The following is a 22,770-nucleotide window of genomic DNA, read 5'->3' on the forward strand; positions in this document are numbered from 1 at the left end:
TCCTTGACTCGTCGCTTCTTGTAAGTTGTGGCCGGTTCTGTGGAGCCATTTCTTGTATTTTGGCTGGGACCCTCAGTCTGTTGCAGCCCCCAGTAGGTGGCCACCCATCGCTTCTGCTCTCCCACGTCACTTACGTTACCCGTAGATCTGATGGCTTATCTACCTAACCTGTACGATGAAAACCTCTGCAGCTTCCTAGTATTCATCCTTTGTGCTGATTGGAAATTACTTTTCTTTATTGACCTGTGACCTTTGTTGATTTTATTTTTTCACCATAATCTTCAAAATGGCGCTTGAGGGTTTCATGAATTTTACAAAAGATCAAAAATACTTTAGTTTTGTCTTTTTCCTTTTTTTTTTTTTTTTGGCTGCAACTTTAAGGATTATGTGACTTTTTGCTCTAAAAGGGGTTATCTGGACTATTTGAGAAAGTAGCTCCTAACTATCTGCCTGTTCTGTCCGGCGCCGGCTAACAGTGGTCCTGCACCGCTCCTGCCGGCGATTGTGCTGCTTCATTTGATTTCACGCCAACAGAGCTGCTCTACCTCTTCTGGACTGTTCTGTCAACAAGGCATCATGGCAGACGTCACTCTGATTGACAGCTGGCTCCCTGCAGTGAGGCAGCGGGGAGCCAACTGTTGACATGAAATCAGCAGAGACACCCCTTCAACAGCAGATTGAAGTGAAGCAGCTGCTCGCCAGAAGCCACAGAATCACCGGCAGGTGTGGTCTGTGACCGCCATGAGCTGGCATCGATCTGCATCTGGCAGAACAAACCCATAGGTCAGGATCACATAGGTGAGGAATACAGCCGAGTCTCGCATGTTAATCCCCGGCACTGCCGCAGTCACTCGGGAGCGGAGTGTGCAGCTCCATGTATTGCTATGCGGCCGTGCACTCCGATCCGAGTGCCGGCGGCAGTGCCGGGTATTAACATGCGAGACTCTGCTGTATTCCTCGCATGTGTGATCCCGGCCATAAGAAAATTCTTAGACCCATAAGAAAAAAATTCAAATGATCCCGGATACCCTCTTTAAAGTGTCGCATTATCGAATAGTAGGGGCGTGACTAATAGGCTGAGAACCAGACACTATGCATCCCCCTTATGTGAACAGCGCCTTATACGGGCCTTTATTGTGCAAACTTATACTAAGCAGTCACTCCCCCTCCATGAATGGGTAGGTGGTGAGTGGATGTCTATTTAGTAATTTGCACCTGTGTTGTGTAACATCTTCGCTATATGGGCTGGCTGCATCCTGTAGTGCATTTGTTCCAAGACCTGGGCAGGTAAGAGGTGCTGTTATTTTTTTCTGCTTCTTTTTTTTCTGCTCTTTTTTTTTTTTTTTTTTATTTTCTGCTCTTTTTTTATTTTCTGCTCTTTTTTTATTTTCTGCTCTTTTTTTATTTTCTGCTTTCTTTTTTTCTGCTTTCTTTTTTTCTGCTTTCTTTTTTTCTGCTTTCTTTTTTTCTGCTTTCTTTTTTTCTGCTTTTTTATTTTCTGCTGCTTTTTTTTTTTCTGCTTTTTTTTTTTTTTTTTTTTTTCTGCTCTTTTTATTTTCTGCTCTTTTTTTCTGCTCTTTTTTTTTTTTTTTTCTGCTCTTTTTCCGAGTCTGTCATTTGCACAGACAATTTCTGACGTTCAATAAAAATCACTCCTGTGGAGAAGAACAAGTAGAAAATAGACTTAAAATTAAAAAGAAATCTGAGGATTTGTTGCAAAAAATAAAAAAGCCTCAAGATGGAACAAAAATAAATATAAAATAAGCGGAAATGCAATAATGAATCGGGCCCTTTGTGATTTAATGCTCCACTCTCAGAATCTGCGCTTGCTGTCAAGGAATGGATAAAATATTGCTTATATTTGTAGTTAGAAAGCGACTCCTGGTCTCGTCCCGCTCACAGCAGAGGCTGTGTATTTGTAATGTCGGCTCAGAGTATATATAGGGGAGAATCCTCCCGGCAGTTCTGGCCGTAGTATCATTGTTTCCATTAATCCTATTTACTGAGGTGTATTTTTCATTAGTGCCCCTCAGTGAGGCAACAACTCCACTACATGAGCGGTCCTGTGTATCCAGCTGTCTGCACCAAAGGCGACGTCTGTGAGTCTTTCCAGACACTGCAGAGATGTCTCATGATGGTTCATATCCGTACAAGAAGCATTTGTGGATTCCCTGGTAAAACTGTGAAATGTCAGAATATGATTTGTTTTTTATTGGACAGAAGAGGACGACTCTGGTATCATAAGTATTATTTGTATAAAATCTGATCAACATAGTCCATTAATCCTACTGCAGAGCTGTAGTCGCAATTCTGCATGCTTCAAAACTGCCCAGGTGCCCTGCTTGTTCAGTGACTGCACGCAGCTTTATGATTTTATTTATTTTATTTATTTTTTTTTACAAAAGACACCGTACAGTAAACTGAAAAAATGAACTGCTCCTGTATTCTAGGATCTCAGATAAGCTGTTTAGGGATGTCAGCTAATATACAGCTGCAATAACATACAGCAGAATAGTGAGTTCAGCTCTGGAGTATAATACAGGATGTAACTCAGGATCAGTAATGTATGTACAAAGTGACTGTACCAGCAGAATAGTGAGTGCAGCTCTGGAGTATAATACAGGATGTAACTCAGGATCAGTAATGTATGTACAAAGTGACTGCACCAGCAGAATAGTGAGTGCAGCTCTGGAGTATAATACAGGATGTAACTCAGGATCAGTAATGTATGTACACAGTGACTGTACCAGCAGAATAGTGAGTGCAGCTCTGGTGTATAATACAGGATGTAACTCAGGATCAGTAATGTATGTATGTACACAGTGACTGTACCAGCAGAATAGTGAGTGCAGCTCTGGGGTAAAATACAGGATGTAACTCAGAATCAGTAATGTAATGTATGTACACAGTGACTGCACCAGCAGAATAGTGAGTGCAGCCCTGGGGTATAATACAGGATGTAACTCAGGATCAGTAATGTATGTACAAAGTGACTGCACCAGCAGAATAGTGAGTGCAGCTCTGGAGTATAATACAGGATGTAACTCAGGATCAGTAATGTATGTACACAGTGACTGCACCAGCAGAATAGTGAGTGCAGCTCTGGGGTATAATACAGTATGTAACTCGGGATCAGTACAGGATATGTAATGTATATACATAGAACCTCCACCAGCAGAATGTTGAATGCAGCTCTGGAGTATACAGGATCAGTAAAGTATGTACCCAGCAACTGCACCAGCAGAATAGTGAGTGAAGCTCTGGAGTAGAATTAGAGATGGTCTGGATCATTATAAGAGAAATAATATTATTACAAAATGACTCGACTATTTATGTGGATTCATGTTATTTGAAAAATGATCAAATCCATAGTTACCAATGTGATGGTTGTTTATCTATATTTTGTGTGTTTTTCTCTCTCATACACTGGATTTCCCCTGCCGCTCTTGGACGCTGTCTTTTCCATGTTTCTTGTGACTTAAACACAATGAGTTTGTCGCTGTCTTATAAATTCTCCCAGACGATCGTTCAGAAGAAGCCGGCGTCTTCATACATTTATTTGCACCCCTGCTGCACTGACCCAGATTTTCGTTGATTGAACACGGATGAGACAGGCTTTTTTTCCTTCTTTGCACTTTTGTAACAGCTGAATGCAATCCAGTCACAAGCGATGAAAGCCGGTGACGCGTAATCTAGTAAGAACCTGCTGCTTTGGTGTGAGGACAATGTAAGACTTCAGGGTAAAAAAAAATAAAAATTGCAATAAATGAAATCTTGTTGGTGTTTTTTTTTTTTTTTTTTTTTATGGTGCAGCAAAGGTTGCATCTTGGATGAGTCAATGACGGTGACCAGTGCAGGGTGCAGAGTCCGCTGGGCTCGTTGGTACCAGAATTTCATAGAATGTTAGAGTTGGAAGGGACCTCCTGGGCCATCTGGTCCAACCCTCTGCTCAAAGCAGGAGTCACTAAACCATCTTAGACAGATGTCTGTCCAGCCTCTGAAGACTTCCATTGAGGGAGAACTCACCACCTCTCGTGGCTGCCTGTTCCACTCATTGATCACCCTCACTGTCAAAAAGTTTTTCTAATATCTAATCTGTGTCTCCTCCCATTCAGTTTCATCCCATTGCTTCTAGTCTTTCCTTGTGTAAATGAGAATAAAGTTGATCCTTCTACAATGTGACAGCCCTTGAGATATTTGTAGACAGCTATTAAGTCTCCTCTCAGTCTTCTCTTTTGCAAGCTAAACATTCCCAAATCCTGCAACCGTTCCTCATAGGACAGGGTTTGCAGACCGGTCACCATTCTGGTCACTCATCAACTGGAGCAAGTTCAGAAAAATCTTTTTTAAAATGTGGACACAGTGTTCCAGATGGGGTCTGACCAAAGAGGAGTAGAGGGCAATAATGACTTCACGTGATCTAGACTGTATGCTTCTGTTTATACATCCTAGAATTGCTTTTACCTTTTTTGCTGCTGCATCACACTGTTGACTCATATTCAGTCTGTGATCCATTAGTATACCCAAGTCTTTATCACATGTGCTGTTGCTTAGCCCTATTCCTCCCATTCTATATATGCTTTTTTTATTTTTATTGCCCAGATGTAGTACTTTGCATTTTTCCCTGTTAAAAACCATTCTGTTAGTTGCTGCCCACTTCTCCAGTTTATTTATATTTTTTTGAATCCTCTCTCTCTCTCTTCTCTAGTATTAGCTATCCCTCCTAGCTTTGTGTCATCAGCAAATTTAATCAGTTTACCCTCAATTCCTTCATCTAAATCGTTGATAAAGATGTTGAACAATACAGGGCCCAGGACAGAGCCCTGTGGTACCCCACTTGAGACATTCTTCCAACTGGATGTGCAGCCATTTACGACCACTCTTTGGGTCCGATCACTAAGCCAGTTATGAATCCACCTAACAGTTGCCTTGTCCATTCCATACTTATTGAAAAAATGACTAAGGATGGTGTGAGATACTTTGTCAAATTTGTACCACTGTGGACCGGATGGTACTGAGACACTGCCCATTAGTAATTACAATGTGCTCTTGAGATCCTGTCTCCCCCCTGGGGATTTCTATTTAGAAGTGATGCAGCTATTTTGGGGGGTTACATAGTTCACATTTTGAAACCTGTTCACAGAGAGACCACTGCAGGGGAATTGTACTGTTGTGTTCTTGTTTTTTTTTTTTTTTTTTTTAGCTCATATATGGAAAAAAATTATTCTTTTAGTGCTGTGACTTTGTCGCCCTCTGACTGCTCTCATGAGTATTTGTGGAGACAGCTGAGCTTTAGATGCAGGTCTTTTCCAGACATGGCCACAAATACTCGGCTGCTGAGGCCGGGCGCGGGGTCCAGGGTTTCCTGTCCAGATGAGGGTTTACGAAAGATATTAATACCTGCTTATGACAAATGAAATTACATTGTTACTTCCCATCTATAGATTTGTCATCTGAAATGTTAAATTGCAACAATGTTACAATTGGACCAGACGTGTGTGTGTGCATGAGTGTCTGAGCCTCCGCTGCGACTTGCTGTTGTGCGACTATTTTAGAGCAGCGATTCTGCTGTAAGTAAAGCAGCCGAGCTGCAGACAAGTCGCATTTCATGTGGGATTGGAGTCTACGGAAGAAGCGTCACCTGCAACAAAATCCAACACATTGGAAAACCAATGCCACGGCCCCCGCCTGTCACAGCATGACACCAACGTAAATCATCACATCCAATGCTGCAATGTGTCGGTGCGATTTTAGTGTCTCACTACATACGTCGCCATATAGCCCAGACTAAAGCTGACAACTATTCTACCCTCCCCTTCCCCATACACCTGCTCCGCACAGCTGGTGTTCCCAATGCACAGAGGTGGTTGTCAGACGCCTCTGGCCGCAGCTTCTCGCACTTGACAGTAATGGATCGGACATGTTTAAATCCAACATGCCCAATCCTCCTTTTCCCCAACATCCCCCTGATTAACATCACAAGAGTTTTCTAAAGAACAAGAGGGAGAAAGGTGAAAAGTATGGGATGTGATCAGAGCAAATGGGGCCTGAAGCCAAATGATGCAAGATGGGATTAGATACACGGCTCAGCAGTCAGTATCATACAGGAGAGGATTAGATACACGGCTCAGCAGTCAGTATCACACAGGATAGGATTAGATACACGGCTCAGCAGTCAGTATCACACAGGAGATGATTAGATACACTGCTCAGCAGTCAGTATCACACAGGAGAGGATTAGATACACGGCTCAGCAGTCAGTATCACACAGGAGATGATTAGATACACTGCTCAGCAGTCAGTATCACACAGGAGAGGATTAGATACACGGCTCAGCAGTCAGTATCACACAGGATAGGATTAGATACACTGCTCAGCAGTCAGTATCACACAGGAGAGGATTAGATACACTGCTCAGCAGTCAGTATCACAGGAGAGGATTAGATACACGACTCAGCAGTCAGTATCACACAGGAGAGGATTAGATACACGGCTCAGCAGTCAGTATCACACAGGATAGGATTAGATACACGGTTCAGCAGTCAGTATCACACAGGATAGGATTAGATACACTGCTCAGCAGTCAGTATCACACAGGAGAGGATTAGATACACTGCTCAGCAGTCAGTATCACAGGAGAGGATTAGATACACGGCTCAGCAGTCAGTATCACACAGGATAGGATTAGATACACGGCTCAGCAGTCAGTATCACACAGGATAGGATTAGATACACGGTTCAGCAGTCAGTATCACACAGGATAGGATTAGATACACTGCTCAGCAGTCAGTATCACACAGGAGAGGATTAGATACACTGCTCAGCAGTCAGTATCATACAGGAGAGGATTAGATACACGGCTCAGCAGTCAGTATCACACAGGATAGGATTAGATACACGGCTCAGCAGTCAGTATCACACAGGATAGGATTAGATACACGGCTCAGCAGTCAGTATCATACAGGAGAGGATTAGCTACACGGCTCAGCAGTCAGTATCATACAGGATAGGATTAGATACACGGCTCAGCAGTCAGTATCACACAGGAGATGATTAGATACACTGCTCAGCAGTCAGTATCACACAGGAGAGGATTAGATACACGGCTCAGCAGTCAGTATCACACAGGAGATGATTAGATACACTGCTCAGCAGTCAGTATCACACAGGAGAGGATTAGATACACGGCTCAGCAGTCAGTATCACACAGGATAGGATTAGATACACGGTTCAGCAGTCAGTATCACACAGGATAGGATTAGATACACTGCTCAGCAGTCAGTATCACACAGGAGAGGATTAGATACACTGCTCAGCAGTCAGTATCACAGGAGAGGATTAGATACACGACTCAGCAGTCAGTATCACACAGGAGAGGATTAGATACACGGCTCAGCAGTCAGTATCACACAGGATAGGATTAGATACACGGTTCAGCAGTCAGTATCGCACAGGAGAGGATTAGATACACGGCTCAGCAGTCAGTATCACGCAGGATAGGATTAGATACACGGCTCAGCAGTCAGTATCACGCAGGATAGGATTAGATACACGGCTCAGCAGTCAGTATCGCGCAGGAGATGATTAGATACACGGCTCAGCAGTCAGTATCGCGCAGGAGATGATTAGATACACGGCTCAGCAGTCAGTATCGCGCAGGAGAGGATTAGATACACGGCTCAGCAGACAGTATCGCGCAGGATAGGATTAGATACACGGCTCAGCAGTCAGTATCGCGCAGGAGAGGATTAGATACACGGCCCAGCAGACAGTATCACACAGGATAGGATTAGATACACGGTTCAGCAGTCAGTATCACACAGGAGAGGATTAGATACACGGCTCAGCAGACAGTATCACACAGGAGAGGACTAGATACACAACTCAGCAGACAGTATCACACAGGATAGGATTAGATACACGGCTCAGCAGACATCACACAGGATAGGATTAGATACACGGCTCAGCAGACAGTATCACACAGGAGAGGATTAGATACACGGCTCAGCAGACAGTATCACACAGGAGAGGATTAGATACACGGCTCAGCAGTCAGTATCACACAGGATAGGATTAGATACACGGCTCAGCAGACAGTATCACACAGGAGAGGATTAGATACACGGCTCAGCAGACAGTATCACACAGGAGAGGATTAGATACACGGCTCAGCAGACAGTATCACACAGGATAGGATTAGATACACGGCTCAGCAGTCAGTATCACACAGGATAGGATTAGATACACTGCTGACAGTATCACACAGGATAGGATTAGATACACAGCATTACCCATAAGCTTAGATACATGACAGGTTTGCAGTACTCTCTCCCTAGTATTCTCTCTGTATTGCTAGGAGCCATGTTCCCTCCTGACATCTCTGCTTATATCCAGGGGTTAAATCTCTTTCCATGGAAGTAGGTCATTGTGGCGCCATTCACTGTCGCAGCGATTTAGATTACGGTAATCACTAGATCGGGAGGTGCAGGATCTGGAGAACCCGTGATACATGTCCGGCCATCTGCAGAAATCACTGTGCAGAGCATCGGTTATTTACCCCTGCGTATTTATTACCAGGAGCAATGCTCTGCAGACCTATTACAGGGGGTCTTTTCCCATCCAGACCCTTGAGCGAGATCCCTAATGGTGCAGCTTCTCTTGGAATATCCTGCACCAGGATCGGGCCCTTTATCTAGGGCCCATAAGGAGCCACATGGTGTAGGATATAACATTCTGGACTCTGCTGTCGCTGGATAATGGGGTCTAATCATAGGGGGCACTACTCTGAATATTGCCATAATTGTGAGCCAGAAAATGAGAAAACAAAAGCGTGGAGTCGCTGTCCCGACGCAGACAAGGATGAGAAGGGGAAAAAGAACCATCATGTGTTAAGACAGCGACGCGTTTCACCATTGATCTGATTTCTTCCTCGAGCTTCATACAAAGAAGTATATAAAAGCCTCGGATACATTTCATTCCTTCATTTACTGTTTTCCGTTTGTATTCTGATTTACTAATCATCTGTTTTTCTCTTGTGTCCGGGTTCTGATTCTCTTCTGTAGGTGGGACGCGTCATTTCCTTGGATCGCGGCTTCCGTTATAAGATGATTTATCATATATACTTCAAACCAGATCAGTTGTGAAACGCGTCGCTGTCTTGTAATAAATGCTGATTGTTCTTCCCTTTCTCATCCTTGTCTTCATCATGACCCCGACCCCACAGTGTTTTATTTATTTCTCATTTTTTGCCTCAATTGTTTTAATGAGCCGTTCTGTCGGGTGGAGCAGCCGTCTATACGAGGACTACCACCTCACTGCGACTCTCATCAGAGCTGTGGCGGACCTGCAGGACTTCACCAGGTGAGCGCTTTCCATTAACTCTCCCCTTATCACCAGGACTTCACCATGGAGCCTTCTATAGAATACTACAATCAGGACCCTGTATATCCCCCGGCTTATAAATTCCAGGCTCCTTCCGGGCCTCCAGCCTGAAATGGCTGATAACAGAGAGCAATGCAATGTATTCCTCTGTTGCACTGACAGCCTCTCTCCAGCCTGAAATGGCTGATAACAGAGACAACAGCTTGCATTCAGCAGCTCCGCCACGGACACCACAGATCACTACCGCCAGACTGGTCTCCGCTCACATCCATGCAGCGCTGTCTGGCTCCTATCAATGCGCCATTGTTCTGCGCCTTTGCATGCAGAGAGGAAAATACAGGAGGACCAGGATAAAGCCCCCTGTGGCCATTGACCGGACTGAGGATCTCATTACTATCTCATGGTGCCGTCCAGACAATGGCCTCTGCTGTAAGACCCTCAGGACAGATATCACCCCCATGTCTCCGCTGCAGAATATTCCCTTTCTATACGACTCCTCTTAGATCTGATATTAATTGATAAATACATTTGCAGAAATATCTGCGCTTTTGACACTGATGTTAGATTTCATTATCCTCCACTCACATCCAAAGCTGCAGGCAGAATTTGTCTGGTCTCTTGGCAGTCTCTGCTGCCCCCTGGTGGGATTTATTGAGAATGTTGCTCAGTGTAATGCGGCCCCCCCACACCTTTTTCTATTCTGTTTTTCAGAGGTGTAGCTAGGGGTTTTGGTTCAGGGGAGCAAAACCAGGTAACCCTGATTACAGCTATGGTGGCGCCTCCTACTAGTGAATGAAGAAGAACCTCAACAAATGACTGCGCTGTTACTAATAAAAGGACCAACACTGATATTCCCGCCATATAGTGGAAGCTACCGATACTGCAGAACATATAGAGATCACAGCACAGGTATTGATGTTGACTTACAGCTGACGTTCTTTCTGATGGAATTGTTCACTTTACTCAAGTGCCCCTATAACAATAAGTGCCCACTTTACATTTAATAATGTCTCAAGTCTCCCCCTGTTACAGCTCCCCTATACACAGTATGATGCTCCCCTATGCACAGTATAATGGCCCCCACACAGTATACTGACCCCCTTAGCCCTCAAACTGTTTGATGGCTCCCACACTGTAATCCCCACGCTTTATGATGGCCCCTAAAAGAGCCTCCATATAATATATTGCACTCCCCATAGTCCTCAATATAGTATAATGCACTACTCATAGTCCTCAATATAGTATAATGCACTCTCCATAGTACTCAATATGGTAGAATGCACTCCCCAAAGTCCTCTATATAGTATAATGCACTCCCCATAGTCCTCTGTATAGTTTAATGCACTCTCCATAGTCCTCTATATAGTATATTGCACTCCCCATAGGTCTCCATATAGTATAATGCACTCCCCATAGGTCTCTATATAGTATAATGCACTCCCCGTAGGCCTCTATATAGTATAATGCACTCCCCATAGGTATCCATATAGTATAATGCACTCCCCATAGGTCTCCATATAGTATCATGCATTTCCAATAGACCTCTACATAGTATAACTCACTCCACATAGACCTCCATATAGTATAATGTCGTAGGCCTCTTTACAGTATAATGCACTCCTCATTAAAAAAAAATAAATGGATACATACAATGCTACTCCTCATGGACAGAGTAATGTATCCTGTGGTCGTGTACAGCACATAGAAGATAGAAATCATCTGAGACCACAAAGGATAATGAGATATTTATTATGGATACATCGCTATTAATTCCACAGCTTTACAGATATTCTCATCAATGTCCACATTGGGGTTCACAATCTAATTATCAGTCTCTCCTGAGATTTGAATTATAATAGCTGGAAAATGAAATGTTATGTCCACTGTAACATATAGAGAAATCCAATCAGCTGAAAAGACTGTTATGTACTGATCCTGAGTTACATCCTGTATTATACTCCAGAGCTGCACTCACTATTCTGCTGGTGCCGTCACTGTGTACATACATTACATTACTGATCCTGAGTTACATCCTATATTATACTCCAGAGCTGCACTCACTATTCTGCTGGTGCAGTCACTGTGTACATACATTACATTACTGATCCTGAGTTACATCCTGTATTATACTCCAGAGCTGCACTCACTATTCTGCTGGTGCAGTCACTGTGTACATACATTACATTACTGATCCTGAGTTACATCCTGAATTATACTCCAGAGCTGCACTCACTATTCTGCTGATGCAGTCACTGCATACATACATTACTGATTCTGAGTTACATCCTGTATTATACTCCAGAGCTGCACTCACTATTCTGCTGGTGCAGTCACTGTGTACATACATTACATTACTGATCCTGAGTTACATCCTGTATTATACCCCAGAGCTGCACTCACTATTCTGCTGGTGCAGTCACTGTGTACATACATTACATTACTGATCCTGAGTTACATCCTGCATTATACCCCATAGCTGCACTCACTATTCTGCTGGTGCAGTCACTGTGTACATATATTACATTACTGATCCTGAGTTACATCCTGTATTATACTCCAGAGCTGCACTCACTATTCTGCTGGTGCAGTCACTGTGTACATACATTACATTACTGATCCTGAGTTACATCCTGCATTATACCCCAGAGCTGCACTCACTATTCTGCTGGTGCAGTCACTGTGTACATACATTACATTACTGATCCTGAGTTACATCCTGTATTATACTCCAGAGCTGCACTCACTATTCTGCTGGTGCAGTCACTGTGTACATACATTACATTACTGATCCTGAGTTACATCCTGTATTATACCCCAGAGCTGCACTGACTATTCTGCTGGTGCAGTCACTGTGTACATACATTACATTACTGATCCTGAGTTACATCCTGTATTATACTCCAGAGCTGCACTCACTATTCTGCTGGTGCAGTCACTGTGTACATACATTACATTACTGATCCTGAGTTACATCCTGTATTATACTCCAGAGCTGCACTCACTATTCTGCTGGTGCAGTCACTGTGTACATACATTACATTACTGATCCTGAGTTACATCCTGCATTATACCCCGGAGCTGCACTCACTATTCTGCTGGTGCAGTCACTGTGTACATACATTACATTACTGATCCTGAGTTACATCCTGTATTATGCTCCGGAGCTGCACTCACTATTCTGCTGGTGCAGTCACTGTGTACATACATTACATTACTGATCCTGAGTTACATCCTGTATTATACCCCGGAGCTGCACTCACTATTGTGCTGGTGCAGTCACTGTGTACATACATTACATTACTGATCCTGAGTTACATCCTGTATTATACTCCAGAGCTGAACTCACTATTGTGCTGGTGCAGTCACTGTGTACATACATTACTGATCCTGAGTTACATCCTGTATTATACCCCAGAGCTGCACTCACTATTCTGCTGGTGCAGTCACTGTGTACATACATTACTGATCCTTAGTTACATCCTGTATTATACCCCAGAGCTGCACTCACTATTCTGCTGGTGCAGTCACTGTGTACATACATTACATTACTGATCCTGAGTTACATCCTATATTATACTCTAGAGCTGCACTCACTATTCTGCTGGTGCAGTCACTGTGTACATACATTACATTACTGATCCTGAGTTACATCCTATATTATACTCTAGAGCTGCACTCACTATTCTGCTGGTGCAGTCACTGTGTACATACATTACATTACTGATCCTGAGTTACATCCTATATTATACTCTAGAGCTGCACTCACTATTCTGCTGGTGCCGTCACTGTGTACATACATTACATTACTGATCCTGAGTTACATCCTATATTATACTCTAGAGCTGCACTCACTATTCTGCTGGTGCAGTCACTGTGTACATACATTACATTACTGATCCTGAGTTACATCCTGTATTATACTCCAGAGCTGCACTCACTATTCTGCTGGTGCCGTCACTGTGTACATACATTACATTACTGATCCTGAGTTACATCCTATATTATACTCTAGAGCTGCACTCACTATTCTGCTGGTGCAGTCACTGTGTACATACATTACATTACTGATCCTGAGTTACATCCTATATTATACTCCAGAGCTGCACTCACTATTCTGCTGGTGCAGTCACTGTGTACATACATTACATTACTGATCCTGAGTTACATCCTGTATTATACTCCAGAGCTGCTCTCACTATTCTGCTGGTGCAGTCACTGTGTACATACATTACATTACTGATCCTGAGTTACATCCTGAATTATACTCCAGAGCTGCACTCACTATTCTGCTGATGCAGTCACTGCATACATACATTACTGATTCAGAGTTACATCCTGTATTATACTCCAGAGCTGCACTCACTATTCTGCTGGTGCAGTCACTGTGTACATACATTACATTACTGATCCTGAGTTACATCCTGCATTATACCCCAGAGCTGCACTCACTATTCTGCTGGTGCAGTCACTGTGTACATACATTACATTACTGATCCTGAGTTACATCCTGTATTATACTCCAGAGCTGCACTCACTATTCTGCTGGTGCAGTCACTGTGTACATACATTACATTACTGATCCTGAGTTACATCCTGCATTATACCCCAGAGCTGCACTCACTATTCTGCTGGTGCAGTCACTGTGTACATACATTACATTACTGATCCTGAGTTACATCCTGTATTATGCTCCGGAGCTGCACTCACTATTCTGCTGGTGCAGTCACTGTGTACATACATTACATTACTGATCCTGAGTTACATCCTGTATTATACCCCGGAGCTGCACTCACTATTGTGCTGGTGCAGTCACTGTGTACATACATTACATTACTGATCCTGAGTTACATCCTGTATTATACTCCAGAGCTGCACTCACTATTCTGCTGGTGCAGTCACTGTGTACATACATTACTGATCCTGAGTTACATCCTGTATTATACCCCAGAGCTGCACTCACTATTCTGCTGGTGCAGTCACTGTGTACATACATTACATTACTGATCCTGAGTTACATCCTGCATTATACCCCAGAGCTGCACTCACTATTCTGCTGGTGCAGTCACTGTGTAAATACAATACATTACTGATCCTGAGTTACATCCTGTATTATACTCCAGAGCTGCACTCACTATTCTGCTGGTGCAGTCACTGTGCATACATTACATTACTGATCCTGAGTTACATCCTGTATTATACTCCAGAGCTGCACTCACTATTCTGCTGGTGCAGTCACTGTGTACATACATTACATTACTGATCCTGAGTTACATCCTGCATTATACTCCAGAGCTGCACTCACTATTCTGCTGGTGCAGTCACTGTGTGCATACATTACATTACTGATCCTGAGTTACATCCTGTATTATACTCCAGAGCTGCACTCACTATTCTGCTGGTGCAGTCACTGTGTGCATACATTACATTACTGATCCTGAGTTACATCCTGTATTATACTCCAGAGCTGCACTCACTATTCTGCTGGTGCAGTCACTGTGTGCATACATTACATTACTGATCCTGAGTTACATCCTGTATTATACTCCAGAGCTGCACTCACTATTCTGCTGGTGCAGTCACTGTGTACATACATTACTGATCCTGAGTTACATCCTGTATCTCTTTTATTATAAAAATATCAAAAACACAATACATAATACATAAGACAGACAAAAACAACATTCCAGAACTAAAAAACAAGACAAAACCATACAGAAACATACAACGCCTGTGCAAAACTTGCAATGTCCTTTGTGGTCCTCAAGCTTTCCAGCTTGGAAGGCCCCCAGCAGGAACTCTCCACCAACACTATACAATTTAAAAAATAAAAAACCCCAGATATAATCCATTCATCCTCATGCATACCCGTTCACGCCCCATTCACGTTTCCCACCCATACCTATATACAAATAACTAAAGAAATTCTTCCGGCCCATACTGCCTCAAAACTAGCTTTAGCCATTAACTTGGCAAAAAGAACCACCACCGAGCTTACCACCCCTATCCTTTTTTTTTTTTTTTAAATTTTTTCCCCCCACCTTTTTTCCTCACCACAGGTCCATATACGGCCATGGCCTATCACTCCACAAGGTCCATAACAGTTCGTGGCCTATCACATCTACTTGAGGAGCACGAAAGTTTTATGCCCCTCAAGAAAAAAAAAAAACCCTCCACCATTTGCCTCCGATGTGCTCCAGCATGCCTTCTTCCTCCATGGTCCATGGTATATCTCAACTTGCCACTTCCCTTGACTTGGGGTCCTTTGATTTTTCCATTCTCACCTCCCCCATTCACCCCCCTCCCAACCTCACTATACCCTCCCATGCCCTCTAACTAAAAGAAAATAACACATACACAACACATAATAGCATACAATACAATACATAATACAATATAACACCAATTAAATATAATTACTAAATACACCATACCCTTCAAAACGTTTCTTACAGGCCCAAGTTCAGTGCCTGCAAGCCCAATATCCATTAATGCTCTATGTTTCCAAAACAAAAGACTAGAGTGGCATGCTTTTAGCCCACCACCAGGAAAAGGAGTTCTCGAGGCCCCGTCCCTCACTAACTCATTCACCCTGTCCCTTAACAACTAAGACTGTCCCTGCTTCTGTCCCTAAAGAAACTGTCCCTATCTGTCCCTTCCTGTCCCTACTCCACCTAACTTAACATAACTAACTCTCTGTCCCTCAGTGCCTGTCCCTCCCTGCCCCTACTTCTGTCCCTAACACACCCAGTGAAACTTATGCTATCCCTACCCTCATTCACATGGAGCTAGCCCTCCCTTGAGTGCGTTTTTAAAAGGAGAGGCCTCTCCAAAGCCAAGAGGCCTTCCTCACACCCAACCTTTCGAACTCCAAAGAACGGACCTTCACCAGGTCACCCAAGATGTTTCCTACCACCTCATCCCTTGGGAGGGTTTTTTTCCGCGTCGAAACTAGGCACCGTGCATTCCAAGTGTAGAACCTAACCACTACACTGACTAGGAATAAAGTGCACGGGTCCCGGCCACCCAGGGATCTGAACGCTCCATAGGCCCACTCAGCGTAGGAGAGGGACGCCAGCCGCGGCCAGCGTATGGAAGCACCCACCCTGTTGTACACCTCTGCATTAAAGGGACACTGAAGCAGGAAGTGCTCCATGCTTTCCAGCACGTCGCCACACTCCTCACGGGGACAACCCCGATCATCGGATTTCCTGCACTTCAAGTTATCCTTTACATACAGCCTCCCGTGGAAGCAACGCCAGGTCAAGTCCCAAAACTTCATGGGGATCCGCTTAGAATTTAAAAGCCCCAGCCCGACCTCCAGATCCCGGCCTGGGCAATCCTTAAGGGCCAGGGGCTTCTGGAAATGGGTCAACAGGACCCTCCTGTCAAGGCATTGCCTCGACATGGTCCTGATTTCCCACATTCCCAGACCCCACCGGCGGATCACCTTCAGAACCGGGGTAGCGTAAGCCGGGAGATGCCCATGAGGTGTGCGTAGGTCCTTCACCTGCCCTCCTGTCTCCCATTCCTGGAAGAAAGGCCAAAGCCAACCCTTGCAGGAGACTACCCACGGAGGAGCCCTCTCTTGCCAGAGGTTGGAGATGTTAGTCTTAAGAAAGGTGTTTACTAGAAACACCACCGGGTTGACCATACCCAACCCGCCTAGTCTCCTCGTACGGTATGTAACCTCCCTCTTGATTAGGTTAAGCCTATTCCCCCATAACAATTGGAAGAACAGGCTATAGACCCGTGTCCAGAGAGGTTCCGGCAAGATGCACACACTGCCCAGGTATATTAATAAAGGTAGCAGAAAGCCTTTAGCCAGGGCAACCCTTTCCCTCAGGGTTAAAGACCAACCCTTCCATTGGTCCACCTTTTGGGCGGCGATCTTAAGTCTGCCCTCCCAATTTTGCTGGGGGTAATCCCCGGGGCCAAATTCGATGCCTAGAATTTTGGCGGTGGCCTGGGGCCCTGGAAGGGTGTCCGGGAGATCAAACCTGGGATCTCCCCCTCCCAGCCAAAGACTTTCACACTTATCCCGGTTGATCATGGACCCGGATGCCTCCGAGTAGCGCACTACCTCCGACATGACCCAATCCGCCTCCCCTCTCGAGGACACGAAAAGGGAAACATCATCAGCATACGCCACCACCCTCAGAGAGGACCCAGAGCCCGCCTGGTCCATCCAGACTCCCGCCAACGGTCCACGATCTACCCTCCTTAGGAAGGGATCGATCGCAAACACGTATAAAAGCGGGCTCAGCGGACAGCCCTGACGGACCCCAGAACCCACCTCAAAAGGGCGACCTGACCAACCGTTCACCAGCGGAAAAGTCTCAGCCCCTTGGTACAAGATCTCTAACCATTTTACAAACCTCCCAGGCAGACCATACCTCAAAAGAACGGACCAGTGGTACTCGTGGTTGACCCGGTCAAAGGCTTTCGCTTGATCTAATGACAGCAAGTACCCCTTCCAGTGACCTGCCCTACCCTGCTCCACTGCCTCTCGGACACCGAGCACAGCACTAAAAGTACTGCGGCCTGGAACAGAGCAATGCTGGGCCCCTGACAGGAGCCGGGGTGCAAACTTCACCAGCCGATTAAACAGCACCCTGGCCAGAACCTTCCGGTCCGTATCGAGAAGCGCTATGGAACGCCAATTCTCAATACGGGACGGATCCTTACCCTTTGACAGAATAATGAGGGCTGACTTCCTCATTGAGTCGGGAAGAGTGCCCGAGGAGAGACACTCATTGAATACCCCTGTCAAGAGGGGGACCAAGGAGTCCCTAAAAGTCTTATAGAACTCGGATGTTAAGCCATCCGGACCTGGCGATTTCTTGGGCCGAAGCCCATCAATGGCCAGTCTCACTTCCTCTTCCCTGATTGACTCTGCCAAAACACCAAGAGAGGGATCACCCCCTGGCTCAGGGACGGTTTCAGCCAGGAAAGCCGACATCCTGTCCCGATCCAGATCCTTCTTTTCCAAGAGGTGTGAGTAGAAGGATCTGACCACCTCCAGGATCCCTGATTTGGATCTGTTCAGGGACCCCGTACTGTCGATCAGTCCTGTCACCATCTTACAATTCACTGACATCTTACAGTTTCTGTAAGGGTCGGGTGAGCGGTACTTCCCGAAGTCCCTCTCAAAAACTAAAGATGTGTGTCTATCATACTGACACCTCTTGAGCAAAGATTTCACTCTGGAGATTTCCTCACGGTCACCTCCAGTCGAGACAAGCTGCTCGAGTTTCCTCCCCAGGGCCTGGTACAAGCGGTGCCTGTTCAGACTCCTGAGGCTCGAGAGCTGACGGAAGAACCCCGCCACCCGCTTTTTGAAGATCTCCCACCACTCTGACTTACTACTACAGAGATCCAACAGCGGTACCTGGCTCTGAAGAAAATCCTCGAAGGATTGTCTCACCTCCGCTTCTTCCAGCAGGGACGAATTGAGCTTCCACAGCCCTCTTCCCATCCGATGAGTCTCTGCAACATTCAGAGAAAAGAAAATTAGACAGTGATCGGAGAACTCCACCTCAACGGCGGACACAGCAGAAAAGATGGCGTCCTCCTTCAAAAAAAACCTGTCTATTCTAGACCTACTGCTACCCCTATGGTAGGTGAAACCCCCGTGGCCTGGGGTGTGCCGGATGTGGACATCCACCAGGCGAGCTTCACTAGCTATGCTATTAAGCGCGACGCTGTCATAAGCCAGGCGGTCTCCGGGACCCCCCCGGTCACGGGACCTCGTAATGGTGTTGAAGTCCCCACCGAAGACCACTTGCCGGCTCGTAAAAAGAAAGGGCTTGATCCTCAGAAGAGACATTTGCGGTCCCACTTGGACTGCGGGCCGTAGATGTTGATGAGCCGGAGCTCTTGTCCCCTCATGAAGACATCTAGGATCAGGCACCTCCCCATTTCCAACTCAGTAACCCGTCGGCATTCAACAGCTGCAGTCTTAAAAAGGACTGCCACCCCGCTATACGGCTCGGCCGCAAGAGACCAGTATGAGGGCCCGCACCTCCACTCCCTCCGTGCTTTATAGATGGCCCCCATGTCTGTTAGTCTGGTCTCTTGCAAGAATAAAATTTCTGCCTCAATCCGGGAGAAAAAATCAAAGGCCGTGAAGCGAGCCGCATCTGACTTTATGCTGGCAACATTAATAGATGCCAGCGTCAACGGGGCGAGTTCCGCCATCATGGGTGATCAAGTTGGATGGCCAACTTCTTACCACTGCTATCACCTCCTCCTGGGGAGGGGTCGGACACCTTCCTTTTCAGGGAAGCTCCCGTTGTGTCCATCCCACCCCCCCCGGTGTCCTCGCCCCCGGGTTCCAGGTCTGTCCCCCCCCAGGAGGAACACTGCCCCCTGAGGGACGGACCCCACCATCCCCCGAAGGACCCTCCGGTGGTACCCCCGGCCCAGCATCCTCGTCTTGCGGCCCATCATCCGAGCCTCCGAGGACGCTGAACCGGTTGGAGAGATCAATCAGAGGGGGGTCAGCGGGCCCTTCCGTGCGCACCCTGGTGGTCGGGGGCGGGGGAGATTTTGAAGGCTTGCCAGCCTTCTTCCCCCCCGATTTGTTACGATTGGCACGTTTACTTTTGCCACCCGCTGCTGTAGGCTGCTCCTGGACCTCCTCATCAACACTTTCATACTGTGAGGACCCGTCCGAGTCAGCCGCTTTATCCTCCCTCTCCATCCTCCTGATCTCCTCTCTCACCACACTCTCCCTCAGGACCTCAGAGGCTTTTGCCACGGGCCTGGAGGGAGGAGCAGGCATCGACCCGGTTGCCCGAGACTTCACCTGCCCCCCACCCCCATGGCGTTTTTCTTGCCTCCGCACATACGCGGGGCCCCTCACCTTGGCATTGCCCTTCCTCACCGGTCCCTCAGCCCCTTCCCCTCCGCCACCACCTGCCACAGCTGCAGGAGCGCCGCCAGAGGTTTCTCCCTCACGGACTCCTCCCGCCGGGCCTGCAGCGGCATTAGAAAAGGAGCGAGGGCAGCGGCTGAGAGGGTGACCTAGGTCACCACACAAGTGACACCGAATGTCTTTACACGAGGCGGCCAGATGACCTACCCCACCACACAAGGCACATTTCTGTACCTTGCAGCTAGCGCTGAAGTGAGTGGGGTCGCCGCACTTGTGGCAGACCTACGGTTGCCCCTGGTAGAAGACCAGGATCCTGTCCCTTCCCAGGAACGCCGAGGAAGGGATGTGGGTGACCGTGCCGCCGGAAACCTTCAGTTTAACCATGAAGGTCCAGCCCCCCGACCAGATGCCGAATTCGTCCCTGTTCTTTTTGGGGACCTCGGTGACTTCCCCGTAACGGGAAAGCCACGTCATAATGTCCACGCCGGCAAGTGACTCGTTACAAGTGACCACGGTCACTCGCTTGACGGAATTTTGGCGAGACACCGCTTGCGCAACGAAGTCTCGCCATCCGGGCTCTTCCCGCACCAGCTCATAGTTAGACCAGAAGAGCTCAAGCCCCTCTGGCCGCACAAAGCTGACGTCGAAGAAGCGGGACGCCGAAGGATGTATCAGGGCAAAGATGTCATTCGCCCCGAAGCCCATCTTAAGGAGGAGCTCCACCACCTTGCTCCTAGGTGGACAAGCTTCACTGCCCCCCCACCTAAGACGGACCACATTCCTTCTTGGCGGCCCCTGCCCGGCTGTGGGGAGAGACCAAACAGTCCCTCCCTCCCTTTGGTTTTGGAAGGCAGCAAGGCCGTGTCTCTCTATCCAGAAAGACAAGTCCACTGTCCTCCCCTCTACCACTATCGACCTTTCTCCTTTTTTGAGGGCCTCCAGGAAACGGTGGTGCAAAGCGCCGTCCCTGGAGCCCGGAGGCGAGGAGACCCCCCCAGGACCACCCCGAGGACCACCCTGACCCCCAGCCGCGGCCCCCGCATAACTATGTTGGGGTCTTGCGGCCAGGGGGGCAGACGGGCCAGCCCTCCCACCACTACCACCACTTGTGCCAGCACCCTCATTCGTCCTCCCACTCACTCTCCCATTCACTCTTTTATTATTTGCATTCACTCCAGCACACTCACCCACATTCACAGTAGCACTCACTCCCTCATCCATGTCACTCATATCACCATTCACTTCAGCAAACATCTCCTCAAATATGTCCACTCCGCTTTCGTACTCACTCTCACTCGCACAATTGGTGTTCATAGCAACATTATTTACATTTTTTACATTTTTAACATTTCCCAAACCAGTGCAGTTCCTCTCTTTGCCTGCTGGGGGCCCTGAGCTCTCTTGCTGGGAGCTACTCCAGCTCCTGTCCAGGAGCGCTGCTGCCCCTTTAAATGCCTCAGTGCTGATGACATCATGCACCCTGCCCTGGCTGGGCCTAGGAGCAACAGCAGCTCCTGGTTTCAGCTCCATTTTTTTTTCTTTTGCTGAGGTTTCATTACTCTGGGCAGGGACGGCCACTGGCACCGCTCCCTGCCCTGCACTTTTCTTCACCCCCGCCGCCGGCTTGCCAGGGAGCGCCAGAGTCCCCGCACCCTCAGATGAAGGTAGGTGGGCCGGGGACCCCGACAACTCCCCGCCAGCTTTTGGGGGCAGCACAGCATTACTTGGAAGGGTGTGTGGGACAGAGTGCAGCGGGCCCGCAGCGGCCACGCCCCCCCCGCCGGTCGCAGCCACCCCAGGCAGAGCCGCGGCCCCCTGCGAGGCCACGGCCCCCCCGGGTGACGCGAGCACAGCGGGCGGAGCCGCGACCGCTGAGGCCACGCCCCCCCCGCCAGCCACAGCCACCACGGGCAGAGCAGCGACCCCTTGCGAGGCCACGCCCCCCCCGGGCGACGCAGACGCAGCGGGTGGGACGACGGCCGAGGAGGACATGCCCCCCCCGCACGCCACAGCCTTTGCAGGCCGGGCAACACTCGGGGAGGCCACGCCCCCCTCACGGACCACCGCCGCCACCCTATGCCCACCACTTGAGACAGGCAAGGCCGGCCACTCCCCCTCGTCGCCCAGCGGCGGCGGAGCCCCCTGCACGGACCCCTTTTTGGGTCGACGTGCCGGAGACCCCGCTCTCACCACAGGCGCCGACATGGGAGCGACCAGCACTTTGCACCGCCTCAGCTGCTGCTTGATGTTTTGTTCGCCCTTCCTAGGCTTCTGGACCCCCACTAGCGATCCAGACTTAGCGGATCCGTACGTGAGGGGTCCAGAAGCCCCAGCACTCGCCGCCGGAGGTGCGGCCCTGGCTGTACCAACTTTACCTGGTGCCAGGCCAGCCCCCCCTGCCACTGAGGGCTGAGCCTGGACACCACCACCACAACCAGCACCGACCTCCATGTCGCTGCCCTGGTCTGAACTGTCACCAGATGCGACAGTCAGGTCACAAGTCATCTCTCTCC

The 22,770-nt window shown here is 47.6% G+C and overlaps 1 protein-coding gene across 1 annotated transcript in view; it reads left to right on the plus strand.

Annotated features, from left to right (window-relative positions):
* The first annotated feature begins 21,749 nt into the window (after positions 1-21,749).
* The window catches only part of XRCC5 (X-ray repair cross complementing 5), a 37,099-nt gene continuing 36,078 nt past the window's right edge, over positions 21,750-22,770 (plus strand). The window contains exon 1 of the mRNA XM_073545354.1: positions 21,750-21,921. Within this exon, the coding sequence (XP_073401455.1) occupies positions 21,916-21,921 (6 nt within the window). The 5' untranslated portion in view covers positions 21,750-21,915. The remainder of the gene's footprint in view (positions 21,922-22,770) is intronic.

Source organism: Dendrobates tinctorius, unplaced genomic scaffold, assembly GCF_039654945.1.
Source record: "Dendrobates tinctorius isolate UK_male_01 unplaced genomic scaffold, ASM3965494v1 ptg000143l, whole genome shotgun sequence".
Taxonomy (NCBI): Eukaryota; Metazoa; Chordata; class Amphibia; order Anura; family Dendrobatidae; genus Dendrobates; species Dendrobates tinctorius.